Here is a 14,928-nt window from a genome sequence, read left to right as displayed (position 1 = left end):
GATGAAGGGCTGGGGTTGTGGCTAAGTGGTAGAGCACTTGTCTAGCATGTGTGAGGCACTGGGTTTGATTCTCAGCACCACATATGAATAAAGATCCACTGACAACTAAAAAGTATTAGAGAGAGAGAGAGAGAGAGAGAGAGAGAGAGAGAGAGCAGATGTGGAGCTCTAGCTGAGGAAACCAAGGCTCCTAAGTGCTCACGCATTTGACCAAGACCTCAGGGCTAGTATTCTATGGAACCCAGCTGTCTGGGCTCTGTGCTCTTTTCCAGATCCCTCCTCCCTCTGCTTTAGCTTATGAAAATTTCTGACCACTCTAAAAGGTAAAACAATGCAACCCCTGCCCGCTTTATATATTTGTTCTTTATATCTTCGTTAAAATGCATCTGCGTTGCTATATGTCTCCCTTTGGCTATAGTAACAGGGCCCTGCCATAGCCCAGGTACTGAGGTCCAGGAAGCAGCCTCCCACACGTGTCCTGCCCCTCCAGACCTCATCCTTCTCTCCCCTGCAGAACCCTCTCCCCTCTGACAACATTCTGAACATAGACTTTACTGCTAAACCTCCAGAACCTCCTTTTTTGGTGCTGACTCCTACAAACTATTCACAAGGAATCTTTGGACCCCTTCTCTGCCTCGGACATTTGGCATCATTGTGGACTTTTCCATGTGGAGGGTCCCTGGGATATTGTCAATCTCTGCAGAAATGTTTGTTGAATGAATATAAATTAATTCCCATTAAGGTGTAAAAGTTAAAGGACTCTTGTGTTTTAATGTATTACCTCTCCTAGGAGCATTTAATAGCCTTTAATATGCAGGGCCCTCGACTTACAAAGCACTTGCAGCTCCCTTTCTTCCTCCAAACCTTGTTGAGGTAGGTATGAGATGAAGCATCTTTCAGAGAGGTTATCCAATTTGCCTAACGCCACACAGCACATCTGCAAAGACTGCCATATGGAAAACGGTCCACAGATTCCGGGGATTAGTACATGCATATATTTGGGGGCACATTTTTCAACCAGCTAAGAGTAAAACCGAGATCACCTTGAAGCTAATTAACCCTATGGCAAAGCTGTACTCCAAAGGAATTTTGGAGAGAGGGATTTCTCTGGGAACTGCTGAGAAAGGTCACCAAAGGAGGGCTAGGTCATGCTCCTCAGAGACCCCTGCGACTGCACCCAGGCGGTGGCTGTGGTGGTCCCAGTAAGAGACCAACCAACCCCATTGCACCCAGGTCCTGGCGGGCGGAGCCCGCAGAGTCAAAGGTTAAGGGGAGGGTGACTTGGATTGCGGGGGCGGATAGGCGGAAGACTTTGAGCCCAGACGATGGAACAAGGTCCGGGCGCCTGGGAGGCTGCGGAGGGAGGAGGCCGACACCAAGTCAGCCAACTCTCGCTCCCTCCCGGCACCTGGGGACGGCGGGGAAGAGGGGGCGCGGCCAAGGGAGCACGCCCCCTGCTGGCAAAGTGGCCGAGCGTCCGGCTCCTGACTCTGGAAGCCCCTCGGTCTGGAAGGCAGCCCCCTCTGCCGGCCTCACTGCCTCACTGCACCCCGGGCCCGTAGCCGCAGCCTCGGCCCCAGACAGACGCCGGGCGCGGAGCGCGGAGCGCCCGGCGCGCGGGGTTCGCGGGTGGGTGCAGGACCTGGGCTGCCGCTGGGGGGCGCCGCTGAGCGCCGCGCGTCGCTCGGCCGGGGCCGAGGAGACCAAACCCAGCACCGCCCGGCCGGGCAGGGGGCGCTGGGCGGCGAGGAGCGGACGCCCCTTGGCGGGGCGGGCTGGCACCGGACCCCCTGCGTCCCACGACCTTCCTCTGAGCCGCCCCCGCAGGCTCCGCGGTCCCTGTGCCCCCCCACCCTAGCCCAGCGGTGCAGCGCAGCGCGACCGCTCCCGCTCCGTCCTTGGAGGGTGTGGAAGGGTGGGTTTGGGGCCGGGGGCGGGTCTGGGGGCGGACCCGGAGGCGGGGCTGTCTCTGCGGCAGGGCCCAGCTCTGCTCCCCCCCCCCCCGGTCTCTCTGTCTCTCCTCCTCCCTCCTCCTGCTCCGGGCGGAGCCCGGCATGGGGGGGCCGGCGCCCGGCAGGCCAGGTACGGTGATGTAGAAATTGGGGAGGCTTGGTGCGGGGAGGCGGTGGTGGGGGGACAAGGGGCAGGGAGGATTGGCTGGGCGAGAGGCGGAGAAACCCAGGGCAGCAGGACAAGGGGAAGAGGAGGGGTGCCCGGGAGCCTGGGGCCCTTGGATGGAGAGAGGGATGAAGCAGGCCAGGTTTGGAACAAACAGGGGAAGGGGGAGGACGGCAGTGAGGAGGGGCGCTGGGAGGAGTAGTGAGGCTGAAGGCAAAAGGGAGAGTGTGTTTTTGGGGGAAGGGAAGCCCGAGCAGGTATGGAGACTGCAGCTCAGAAGGTAGCTACGAGGCCAGACTGGGGACCCCCGGGTGGGATTGAGGGGCGGGACTGGAAGCGGGAGGATAGGGTTCTCCCAAATCCTGGACTAGGAAGAAGGTGATTTGGGCCATCAGCAAGGGAGGGAGGTGAAGACCGTTACTGAGAGGTGGACGGAGGCCCAGGCCCAAAAGGACTGGAAAGGGGGGGGACGCCAGGGAGTGGAGATAGATTGGTGGGTAAGATTTCAGATGCCCAACCCCGTGCCCCCACCTTCCTTCAGCATCCCCACCCAACCCTCATGACCACCTCCCCACCAAGCCTCAGGGCCCAAGAGGGGGTGGCAAGTCTGACCCTTCCCCAGTAGTGTGCGATATATGCAGGTAGGCCCCGGGCATAACTCCTTGTCTGTAGGTGTGTCCAGTGACAGATTTGTATGTGTCTGGAGGTATGTGTGTCTGTGGGTGTGTCGGTGGGTGTTTATGTCTGTGTGTGTTTGCTGCCCCGAGGTTTGTGTTTACCTGTGCCCTTCTATGTGTCTGGCCCTCTGTTGTAGCTCTGGGTCTGTGGCTGGATGGTTCATTTGTCTGAATGTGTGTTTGTGTGAGCACAGAGTTGCTATATGTTTGTGGGGCCTATCTGAGTGGTGGGTCAGGCTGTATTTACACAGCAAGGGAATCTGTGTCAATCTGATCTCTGAGAGTGTGTATGTGTGGCTCTGAACACCTTCATCAGGGTGTGTGACTCTGGGTACACATATACTTCTGTATTTGTTTCCTGGGGTCCTAGAGGCTGTTTTGGGTTTTCTGTGCTCGTCTCTGTTTTCCTCTCTGAGGACCCGAGTCATGTCTCTGCTCCTTTTTTTTTTTTTCTCTTTCATTCATTCCTGGCCCCACCCCCACCCCCCACCAAGTGGATCCGGGACCCAGGGAGGGCCGCCCCCCGGGCCTGGTGGCGCTGAGCAGGGACCCCCAGCCCCCACCTCCTGCCCCACGACATGAACCTCCTCTACCGAAAAACCAAGCTGGAGTGGAGGCAGCACAAGGAAGAGGAGGCCAAGAGGAGGTAAGACTAGGGCCCAGACTGCTTCCTTGCATGTCACAACTGTGCCTAGCCCGGCGGCTGGACACTTTTGTCATTAGTGAGATCTCTGATCTCAATTTCTGTACTCAGTTTTGCATAGCTGGAATTGCACATACCTGTCCTGACCCTGCTCCTGGCTCTGCTCCTGGCTCCTGCCCCTGTCCTGGCCTCCTGGGTGCTTCCAGCTCTGGAGCACCCTCTTGGCTCTTCCCCATCCCCAAGGGTCCGAGTCATTCCTTCCTGACTCACCTCAGGCCTGTGGTCTTCTCCTTTCTGTCATCTGGGGGCTGGCTGCTGACTCTCCTGTCACCTGACCTTGGAAGGGGCAGGCTCCACTGCCCTCACAGGGTCCAGGGACAGGGTCATTCAGGAGCCTCAGAGAGCATCCCCCTTGACTCTCCCCTGCTGGGGAAAATGAGTGACCAAGGGACAGGGTTGTGTGTGTGATGGTGGGGAATGTGCAGGCTAGACCCTGCAGAAGAGCCAGGGCCAGGAATCTCCTTGCCCCTCACTCCTGCATCCTGGCTGGCCCTCTCTCCTTACCCTCTGGGGACCTAGGCCTGGCCTTTTCTACCCTGATTCCTTCTCCACTTCCCATTGACTGCACAGCCTCTTGGAGCCTGAGTCAGAGCCACCTCCCTGCTCCCTTCTCCCTCCTCACAACTGTGGAGTTTAATTCTTGTTGTTAATTAGATTAATCAGAGCGATCGCTGCTGCGATCTCTCCCTAATGAAGGGTTAGTAGACAGGGCCTTAATGAGAGCCCACCCCACGACAGCTCTCCCCTCTTCCCTGCCAGCCGCCTCCCCCTTCACTCATCCAGGAGCCCAGAGATAGTGAAAGGGAATGGGGGTGAGCGGAGGCTGACAGAGAGGACAGCACTGAGGGAAAGGGAGGAAGAGAGGGAGAAGGATCAGCCGGGGGAGGCTGCTCTGGCCATGTGGACAGCACACCCCGCATCTGGGAGAGGGGGCATGCGTGGGGGTGGAGGCCGCAGAAGCTGGACATGAGAAGAGCCCAGAGGCCAAGTGTAGGCCAGGGTGAGCATGAGAGGAGCCTGGGACTTATGGTGGCAGGTGTGTCTGTCTGTCTGTCAAGTGAGCTGTTGCCTGGGTTTGAAATTTCCCTCCCTATACCTGACCATATGTTATATACCCAGGATAAGCCCAAGCTGGGGTCCAGCCCTGGGGACACTCCCCTGCACACATAGTTACCCCTCTTTGCTCATCCCTTCCCTCACTAGCCTTTTTTAAGCCTACAAATTCTGCCTGAAGCCCCTATACCTCTGTCTTAGACCTTCAGGTGTACCCCATTCCCACCCAGACTCCCTTCTTCCTGCCCAAGAGGCCACAGAACTGCTGGTGCCTCCTGGGGTGAGGAGGGGAAAGCCCAGGCCTGAGATCTGAGGCCTGACTCTGCTCCATTGGGGTCTTCTCTCCCCAGCTCCGGTAAGGAGGTGGCCCCCGCAGGCCCGGCGGGGCCTGGGGCTGGCCCAGGACCTGGGGTCCGTGTGCGCGACATCGCCTCACTGCGCCGCTCCCTCAGGATGGGCTTCATGACGATGCCCGCCTCCCAGGAGCACACCCCCCACCCCTGCCGCAGCGCCATGGCCCCACGCTCCCTTTCCTGCCACTCAGTGGGCAGCATGGACAGTGTGGGGGGTGGACCTGGGGGGGGCGGTGGTGGTCTCACAGAGGACAGCAGTGCCCGAAGACCCCCAGCCAAGCCCCGGAGACACCCCAGCACCAAGCTCAGTATGGCAGGATCAGGGGCAGAGATACCCCCCAGCAAGAAAGCAGGTGAGACACCCCCACTCTCCCCAAGGGGAGCTGGAAGATGGGAGGATCCATTCCCGGCCAGGGGAGGCCTCTGGGAGGGTTCATTCAGGGAAGAGCCTAGGAAGTGGAAGGTACCATTTCCAAAAGGAATGAGGGGTTCCTTTTGGATGGACCTGAGATGAACCATTCAAGGGTGGGGGACACACCCCCAAAAGTTTGCTTTTGAGAAAGGAGTGGTGGTCTGGGAGGGTGCAGGGGTGGGAGGGAATTTAGGGTAGGAGCTGTGCATTCTGGGGCATGCATCAGAGATTGAGAGCTGCCTGGTAGAAAAGGAACCTACAAGGACTGAAGTGGAGGGATGTGAGAAAAAAGAAGAGGCAGATATGTCCTTGCAGGTGGGTCAAGAGGTCATAAAGAATTGCCCCATTTACTTCCTCCATAGAACTCACAGTTTAGCAGGGGACAGTGGCTCACACCTATAATCCCAGCGGCATGGGAGGCTGAGGCAGGAGGATTGAAAGTTCAAAGCCAGCCTCAGCAACTTAGCAAAGTCTTCAGCGATTTATTTAGCAAGACCCTGTCTCAAAATAAAAAGGGCTGGGGATGTGGCTCAGTGGTTAAGCATCCCTAGGTTCAATTCCTCATACCAAAGGGGGAAAAAAGAATAATAAGACGAAACCCAGTTTATTTGTCATTTTCCCATCCTGTTCAGGCTCACAGAAGCCAACCCCAGAAGGCCGAGAGTCCAGCAGGAAGGTTCCTCCACAGAAGCCCAGGCGAAGCCCCAACACCCAGCTCTCTGTCTCCTTCGATGAGTCCTGCCCTGCAGCCCCTTCTTCTCGAGGGGGGAACCTGCCCCTTCAGCGACTCAGTAGGGGGTCCCGAGTAACTGGGGACCCTGATGTGGGTGCCCAGGAAGAAGAGCCCGTGTACATTGAGATGGTGGGGGATGTCTTCAGGGGAGGAGGACGAAGTGGAGGGGGCCTGACAGGGCCCCCTCTTGGGGGTGGGGGCCCAACCCCTCCAGCTGGTGCCGACTCGGACTCCGAAGAGAGTGAGGCTATCTATGAGGAGATGAAGTACCCACTGCCGGAAGAGGCCGGGGAAGGCCGGGCCAGCGGGGCCCCCGCATTGACAGCAACCTCCCCTCCACACCAGCCTCATGCCCTTCAGCCCCACTCCCACCGACGTCCAGCTTCAGCCCTCCCAGGCAGGAGGGATGGGACACCCACCAAGACCACTCCTTGTGAAATCCCCCCACCTTTCCCCAACCTCCTTCAGCACCGTCCTCCACTCCTGGCCTTCCCCCAAGCCAAGTCTGCTTCCCGAACCCCTGGCGATGGGGTCTCGAGGCTACCGGTCCTCTGCCACTCCAAGGAGCCAGCAGGTTCCACCCCAGCTCCCCAAGTGCCTGCACGAGAGCGGGAGACGCCTCCCCCGCCGCCTCCACCTCCTGCTGCCAACCTTCTGCTGCTGGGACCATCAGGCCGAGCCCGGAGCCACTCAACACCGTTGCCACCCCAGGGCTCTGGCCAGCCCCGGGGGGAGCGGGAGCTCCCCAACTCCCACAGCATGATCTGCCCCAAGGCAGTGGGGGTGCCGGCAGCCCCCCCTGCCCCGGCTGCCTTGCTCCCCGGCCCCCCCAAGGACAAGGCTGTGTCTTATACCATGGTGTACTCGGCAGTCAAGGTGACCACACACTCTGTTCTGCCAGCTGGTCCACCCCTGGGTGTTGGGGAGCCAAAGACGGAAAAGGAGATCTCAGTTCTCCATGGGATGCTGTGCACCAGCTCGAGGCCCCCTGTGCCAGGGAAATCCAGCCCCCACAGTGGGGCTATGGGTGCAGCAGCTGGGGTCCTCCACCACCGTGGCTGCCTGGCCTCCCCCCACAGCCTTCCGGACCCAACTGCAGGCCCCCTGACCCCTCTCTGGACCTACCCAGCTGCAGCAGCTGGGCTCAAGAGACCCCCTGCCTATGAGAGCCTCAAGGCTGGGGGGGTGCTGAATAAGGGCTGTGGAGTGGGGGCTCCATCCCCCATGGTCAAGATTCAGCTGCAGGAGCAAGGGACCGATGGGGGTGCCTTTGCCAGCATCTCCTGCGCCCATGTCATCGCCAGTGCAGGGACACCAGAGGAGGAAGAAGAGGAGATGGGCACCACAACGTTTGGGGCAGGCTGGGCTCTTCAGAGGAAGGTCCTATATGGAGGCAGAAAGGCAAAGGAGCTGGACAGTGAGTGAGGAAGTGGGGAATGGGGTGTGGGAGGCTGGGGACGTTGGTGATGGTCTGGGAGATATGTTGGAGAGGTTATTTGGAAGCCTCAGCCCATTGTCCTGCCCTGTGTTTCCTGGAAGACTCTTCCAGGGAAAGCATTGGGCAGCAGAATGAAAGGATGGGTCCCTGTGTGTGTGTGCTGGAGGGACAGGAAGATCTGGGATAGGGACCGGGTAGCATGGGGCCCCATCCTGCTCCACTCCTGCCCCTCCCTTCCCTGGGCTGCAGGGGTGTGTGTTTGTGAGTGTGCGCACACTAGGAGCTAAACACAGCTGCCTCCCAGCTATTACCATGGCAACCTATCCAGACAGGAGGGAGAGGAGAAGGAGGCCTCTACCGTTGCCTAGCAACGCAATGCTCTGCCAGGCCTACTCTCAGAGATGAGCTTAGTTCACATGCAGCCCTTCCCCCTGTTGCCCCTACCCCACCCCACTCCTTGGGCTCCAGATTTGGGATTCTACCCCTACCGGAGAGCAGTACCCCTGGTCTCCAGGTGGTCATTCTGGCCCCACCTGGGGCTGGAGGGGCCCAGAAGCTAAAGCTAGGCTAGAAAAGACCTCTCTGACCAAAGAAAAGTGTTTGGAAGCAGTAAATATATATAATTTTCACCCCAGGAGCTGGTACCAATGAGTGGAAAGAGTGGTGGCAGTACTGGGTCCCTCCTGGGAGTGTGAGTTAGGGAAGGTGAGATGTAGGGTCCCCCCATCCGTTCTGTGATTTGCAAGGAGGACATCCATGCTGACTGTGCATGCCTGTGGGTACAGAAAGACCTCTCCCTGTGCAGGCACTGAGCTCTCCTTGTCACCCCAGCAGAGGTCGAGGATGGTGCCCGAGCCTGGAATGGAAGTACAGAGGGTCCAGGCAAGGTGGAGCGTGAGGACAGGGGCGCTATGGCATCAGGGATCCCTGTGAGGAGCCAGGGGGCAGAGGGCCTGCTGGCCAGGATCCACCACGATCGAGGAGGCCGAACGGCGCTGCCCATACCCTGCCAGACCTTCCCTGCCTGCCATCGAAATGGAGGTAACACTCTGCCCACCTATCCCTACAGAGATTAGGGGTGGGGGCTGGTAGAATTTCCCAGGGTTCGTCCTAGCCGATCCTCAGACTGTCAACTGTTCATGTCCATGTGTGGGCCCCTAAGTCTTAACACCATTTCTTCGTCCCCTTCTTTCCTCTGATGAGGTAGGAGCAGGCTGGCCAGGGCCTCCTCAGGGAATTGGGTTGGGGGGCACCTAGAGGCTCTCACCTGAATTTTGTCCACCTCAGACTTCACAGGAGGCTACCGCCTGGGGCGCTCTGCCTCCACCTCTGGAGTCCGGCAGGCCGCGCTCCACACCCCCCGGCCCTGCAGCCAGCCCAGGGATGTCCTGAGCCAGGTGAGTCTTGGTTTTTCTTATCTGTGAAGGAGCTGCTATGGAAAGAAAGGCTCCAAAGGGGTCAGACAGGCTGGGGCCCAGGGATAGCACATTAAGGGTGAGGGGGTCCGAGGAGGCTCTGGCTCCCAAGATGGGGCCGCTTAAGATGGGCAGCAAGGCAGGACCCTGCTTGGACGTCATTCAGAACCACCATAAGTTGAAGGTGCACCTTTGGGTGATTTAGAGAAAGGACCCTCTGGGGGGACCACTTAGAAAAATGCATATTTGGGGAGACAGTTTGTAAAAGGGACCATTACTCAGGGTCAACCAGGCCTAGCCTGGCACCAGGGCTGGATAAAGGGGGCCGGGGTTGGATTTCTGCCCCCAGCTGCTCCACCGCCAGCAAGAGTGACAGAGGACTGGAGCGGGGCTTGTTTCTAGGGGAATGTGTGGGTCTGGGCTTGAAGTCCTTGACAACGCCCAAATCTTTTTTCCTTTCTCCCGGGTTGCCCGCGCAGACCCACCCCGCGCTGCCGCTGCCGCTGCCGCTGCCACCCCAGCCAGCCCGCGAGCGCGACGGCAAGCTCCTGGAGGTGATCGAGCGCAAACGCTGCGTGTGCAAGGAGATCAAGGCGCGCCACCGCCCTGACCGTGGCCTCTGCAAGCAGGAGAGCATGCCCATCCTACCCAGCTGGAGGCGGGGTCCCGAACCCCGCAAGTCCGGCACCCCACCCTGCCGCCGGCAGCACACGGTCCTCTGGGACACGGCCATCTGAGGAGGGCGGGGCGTGGGGGCATCTTCACTGGGAGGGGGCAGGGCCCGCCAGGCTCTCCTGGGAGGCTTGCCTTGAGAGACCGAAGGACTAGGTGAGATCGCCAGGGAGGTCCCCGGCCTTCCACCCTAGTCCCCAGAGACGCGGAGCCTGCCAGGCCCATCGGGGCGTAGGGTGCCAGCAGCACCCCAAGAAACTTGGGGGAGGAGAGTTTGCTCGTTGTTGAGGGTCTGAGCACGGTAGACCCCTCCTCCTGAGAGGGCAAAGGCCAAGGCATAGGGCGGCATGGGGAAGGATGGAGGGGGTCAGCGCTAGAAGGGGGTGGGTGAAACGGAAGAGAAAGATTAGAACGAGCGGGAGGGCTCTTACTGAGAGCCGGGAGTCGGGGAGGGGGTATTTATTTTGTTATTTATTTTAGTCTGGAGGGCAATTCTGGGTCCTTCTGACCTACTCCTGTGCAGGGAGAGGAGAATGGAGGTTAAGTTTGCACTCTCCCCAATGCCAATGCCTAAAGGCCCACCATCCATGCCCACCCCAAAGTTCGGGATGGGTCCGCTTGGGGAGCCAAATGAGAGAAGGGAGGGGCTCGAGCGAGCTGAGGACCACGGACTATTTACAGTATTTACAATTTTGCCAGAATTTGGTAGTGAGCGTGGCCTGCTCTGAAACAGGCATCTTATTTAGTTCTGGGTTGAGGGTCTAGTGCCAGGGATGGGCGGGATGATGGGGATGGAGGGAGATTTTAGTGGGTGGGGGGTGGGCAGGGTATTTATTTAAATTAAAAAACAAAACAGAAGAGCTGTCAGGAACTTTTTTTTAATTCCTTTCTTTTCAGAATAATATATTAAAAGACCAATGATCCTAGAGCTGACTGCTTATATTTCCCAGTGTGCTCTACCTTTTTACACTTGCTTCTTCTTGGGGTCCTTCCGCCTGCCAGTGGGTGGGAGTGGGAGGTTGTGCAAGGAGTGGTGAGCAGCTGTGACCAATCACAGGGAGAAGCAGAGTTTGATGTAAGTCTGGGAATGAAGTCCTGCAGTAGATTATTAAGCATTTATTGAGCATCTAATGTGTTCTCAGTAATGCACTGATGCATAAGGATCATTCAGATGTGAAGTTTGCCCTCAACATCTTGCAGTCAGGGAGAGGACCCCCACCCCCAGACCACAGTAGCATGCTGCAGGAGTAGGAAATGGAGAGGGCTGGAATCATCCCAGAAGGCATCCTAGAATATGGACCTTAAAGGACTGGCAAAAAGACTGAGTCTGTTGTGTGGTGGTGAAGCATAGGGTGCAGGAGGCTCTAGGTTCCTTCCCTAGCATCACAAAAATAAAGAAAGGGCAAGTAAGATTTGGTACAGCAAGAAGAAGGAAAAACCTAGAGGTCACAGAGTGATTATTAGTGAACGGAAGATGGGACAAGAAGTGTACATAAGTGGTGGTCAGTAAGGAATCCAACTACGATGAAGTTCATTCCAAAAGATCAGCCTCAAAGCAAGATGCTCAGGAAGGAATCCAGAGGCATTCTTGTGGGAGGCAAGGAGGAAGAGAAGTGGAGGTGTCTGGGAAGTGAAGGACAAGGGACAGTTGCAAGATGCAACTGAAGGAAAGCATCCTCGCGATGGTGTTGGAGTGGAATCAGTCCCATGTGAAGCTCAGGTCAAGCTGCAGAATTAGGGAAATAACAGTGAACACAGGGCTTGAGAGGGACTTTGAGGGAAGGACCTTGAATGTGAAGCAGTGGTGAATATTTCCAGCTGAAAATTTTGTTACCAATTAGAACAGAGCTTCCATATGTCGTAGATGATACAAGCAATGTCTTCAGGTGGTATAAAGGACACTTTTTAAAACTTTTAAGTTTTGTGCTTATTTTAGTCATGAAAAAATCACAGCTGGTAGGTTAGATACTTTAATTTCATTGCACAAGTAAAGGCTGAATTAAATAACTAGTTAGTTAGTTAATTTTGAGGTGGTGTCTCACTATGTTGCCCAGGTTGGTCTCCAACTCCTGGGTTATGGTGAGCTGAACTTCAGCCTCCTGAGTAACTGGATCTATAGTCAAGTACCACTGTGCACAGGTGAAATATAGGTTTTTGATGTTGTTGTTTTATATTTATTTATTTATTTATTTAGGTACTGGGGATGGAACTTGAGGCACTCAACTACCGAGCCACATCCCCAGCCCTATTTTGTATTTTATTCAGAGACAGGGTCTCACTGAGTTGCTTAGCACCTCGATGTTGCTAAGGCTGGCTTTGAACTCATGATCCTGCTGTCTCAGCCTCCTGAGTTGATGGGATTACAGGTGTATGCCATTGCACCCAGCTCAAATATAGTTTTAATTAAGTTGTTAAAGAAAATGTCTAAGCAAAAAAATAATGATGCAGGTATTATAAAGAACATGAAACATGATGACAATGATTTTGAAATTTAGTTAGAGTTAGAGGTGAATTGATAATAGTTTAGGAGAGAGCACAAGACTGTGGACCTTGGGAGCATCGACACAGAAATCATACTCAAAGCCAACACCAGTGAGCTTTGTAAGGAAGGTGGGTGGCAAGAATGAGAAGAAAAAAATGTCAGCAAGCATTGGCTTTTTTACAGTTAATCAGAAAATTAATGGAAGGGAAAAATCCCATTCATAAGAGCAACAATAACTACAAAAAAATCTAGGAGTAACTTTATAAATGCATAGGACTATTATTGGATCAATCAATTAAAGTCTTTTGAGTCAGAAAAATTGAGGGGCCTGGATTGTGGCTCAGTGGTAGAGTACTTGCCTAGCATGTGTGAGCTGGGTTTGATCTCAGCACCACATATAAATAAATAAATAAAATAAAAATTTTTATCAACAACTGATAAAAATATTTTTTAAAAGAGAGAAAAATTGAGCTGAGGATGTAGCTCAGTGGTAGAGCACTTGCTTAGCATGCACAAGGTTCTGGATGATCCCCAGCACCTCAAAAAGGAAAAATAATAGTCTTCTATCAAAAGGAAGACTTGAATAAGCAAAAAATAATAACTTGTTCCTAGATAAGAAGACTCTGTAAAAAATATCAGTTTTCCCATAAATTCAATGCAGTCTCTAAATCTCAAAAGGACTATTTGAGAAACTTGATAAACTGAAAGTTCATCCAGAATGATGAGAAAACCCAGAACATTCTGAAACAGGAGAGTATGGGGCAACCTGCCCTACCAAGTACTAAAACATAAAATCAGAGCATGCTGGTCCTAGCACAGGGCTTGCATAACCCATTAGAACAAATAGTCTGGAAATAACCCCAGAATGCTCATGGGAATTTAGCACTTATATGGTAAAGGTAGTATTGTAAATCAGTTGGGAAAATATTAGTCAATAATTGTTTCTTGAACAATTAACCAGTTAATAGGGGTGGTTTTGAAAGTTACATCTCTATTTCATTGATTAATGCCAAAAATGCAAATTTAAACAAAACATTAGGATGCAGCTCAGTGATAGAGTGCTTGTGTGAGGCCCTGGATTTGATTTATTGAAAAAATAAATAAATGTTATATAAACAAATATTTTACATATATATATATATATATATATATATATATATATATATATATATATATAGTGAGTGAACATTCTTATAACCTTGGGATGCACAAGGCCTTTCTAAGATGACTGAAAACCATTAATAAACCAAAAGACTTTTAAGTTTGATCATCTTTTTTTTTTTTTTTTTTAAGAGAGGGAGGGAGAGAGAGAGAGAGAGAGAGAGAATTTTAATATTTATTTTTTAGTTTTCGGTGGACACAACATCTTTGTTTGTATGTGGTGCTGAGGATCGAACCCGGGCCGCACGCATGCCAGGCGAGTGCGCTACCGCTTGAGCCACATCCCCAGCCCCAAGTTTGATCATCTTAATAATTAAAACTTCTAAGGACTCTGGTAGAGCTCAGTGATAGAGCTTGTGCTTAGCATGTGCAAGGCCCTGGATTCAATTCTGAGCTCTGAAAGGAAAGGAAGAAGGAAGGAAAACGTCTGTATGGAGAAGCCAACATTAAATTGGGAACAGTGGGGCACAGTGGCGCATGCCTGTAATCTCAGATTCTCGGGAGGCTGAGGCAGGAGGATCAGGAGTTCAAAGCCAGCCTCAGCAAAAGCAAGGTACTTGCAATTCAGTAAGACCCTGTCTCTAAATTTAAAAAAAAAAAAAAATTAGGGCTAGGAAAGTGGCTCAATGGCCAAGTGTCCTTGAGTTCAATCCCTGGTACCCAAAATAAACAAACAAAAAACTGAGGACATATTTCTAATACATATTAAAAAGATACAATGTGTAATAAGGGTTCATGAGTCAATAAGAAAAGTAAGTAGTAGCCAGGCAAATTTGAACAAAAAATCTGAGTAGACAATGCACCATAGAAACAGAGATCAGGAATAAACATAGTCAACCTTACCAAAAATTAAGTAATGCAAAATAAAGCAATAGTAAAATGCTTTTCACCAATCAGATAGACAAAACTGAAAAATATTCCTAACATTGATCTGGTAAGCATGTATATCCCCAACATCAATCTGGCATGTGCAGAAAACAAGCAATCATTGTATAGATGTACAGGAATCCAATCTTGTTGCTTTAGGAGGTTAATTTAGTATTTCTTAAATTTTTAAATGTGTATGGTGTTGATTCCAGAATTCCATTTTCAGGAATTTATCCTACAGAAATAGTTACACAAGTGTACAAAGCTGAATGTCCAAGAGTGCTAACCGAGGCATTGTTTGAAATAATGAAAATTGGAAACAGCCCCGAAGTCCATCAATGCAGCATTGACTAATGTATAGTCACAGTGGAAAAACTGAAGCTGGTGAATAGAACACAGACCATCTAAATGTTCTAAACACAAGAAGTAGCTCACAGTGGATGACAGTAATAAAGCAATGTGCAAGAAAGCACATATAGAAAAAAATCATTTTTAGAAAATTAGTCATTTGCACGTATTTATGTAGAAAATATTCTGGAAGGAAACACACCAAATAGTTAATGGTGATTATTGTGCTGAGAAGAAAGAAGACTTACTTTTTTTAAAAAATTTATTTATGTTGTTTGAAATTTTACATGCATATCTTAATTCTGAAATCAGAAAAAAAAATTGTATATTTTTAAAGGGGGAAAACAGAGGACGAGTGATCGTGGTCAGTGTCATGAAGCAGATGTGGAGCCTGTGTGTGTGGGTTCAGGTCCCAGAGTGACACTTAGAGACAATCTTCTCAGTTCCCTTATCTATAAAATGGGGATAATTAGAGGATTGCTGAGGACATTAAATA

At 52.6% G+C, this 14,928-nt stretch overlaps 1 protein-coding gene across 1 annotated transcript; it reads left to right on the top strand.

Annotated features, from left to right (window-relative positions):
- Window positions 1–2,597: 2,597 nt before the first annotated feature.
- Window positions 2,598–9,639, top strand: Nyap1 (neuronal tyrosine phosphorylated phosphoinositide-3-kinase adaptor 1). Its single transcript, XM_077106034.1, has 6 exons — window positions 2,598–3,441; window positions 4,902–5,257; window positions 5,949–7,466; window positions 8,322–8,528; window positions 8,775–8,884; window positions 9,382–9,639. Exons 1-6 carry the CDS (start codon window positions 3,374–3,376, stop codon window positions 9,637–9,639), a joined length of 2,517 nt encoding a protein of 838 aa, XP_076962149.1. The 5' UTR covers window positions 2,598–3,373.
- The last annotated feature ends 5,289 nt before the right edge of the window (window positions 9,640–14,928 follow it).

This window comes from Callospermophilus lateralis, chromosome 19 (genome assembly GCF_048772815.1).
Source record: "Callospermophilus lateralis isolate mCalLat2 chromosome 19, mCalLat2.hap1, whole genome shotgun sequence".
NCBI lineage: Eukaryota > Metazoa > Chordata > Mammalia > Rodentia > Sciuridae > Callospermophilus > Callospermophilus lateralis.
The sequence above is the reverse complement of the archived record's forward strand: the minus strand, read 5'-3'. Positions and strand labels throughout refer to the sequence as shown.

Excerpts from the sequence above, each read along its gene's own strand:
- Nyap1 (XM_077106034.1), top strand. The coding sequence starts at position 3,374 with ATGAACCTCCTCTACCGAAAAACCAAGCTGGAGTGGAGGCAGCACAAG. Across the intron at positions 5,258-5,948 it reads ACCCCCCAGCAAGAAAGCAG|GCTCACAGAAGCCAACCCCA; the intron begins GTGAGACACCCC and ends CATCCTGTTCAG. Across the intron at positions 7,467-8,321 it reads AAAGGCAAAGGAGCTGGACA|AGGTCGAGGATGGTGCCCGA; the intron begins GTGAGTGAGGAA and ends TCACCCCAGCAG.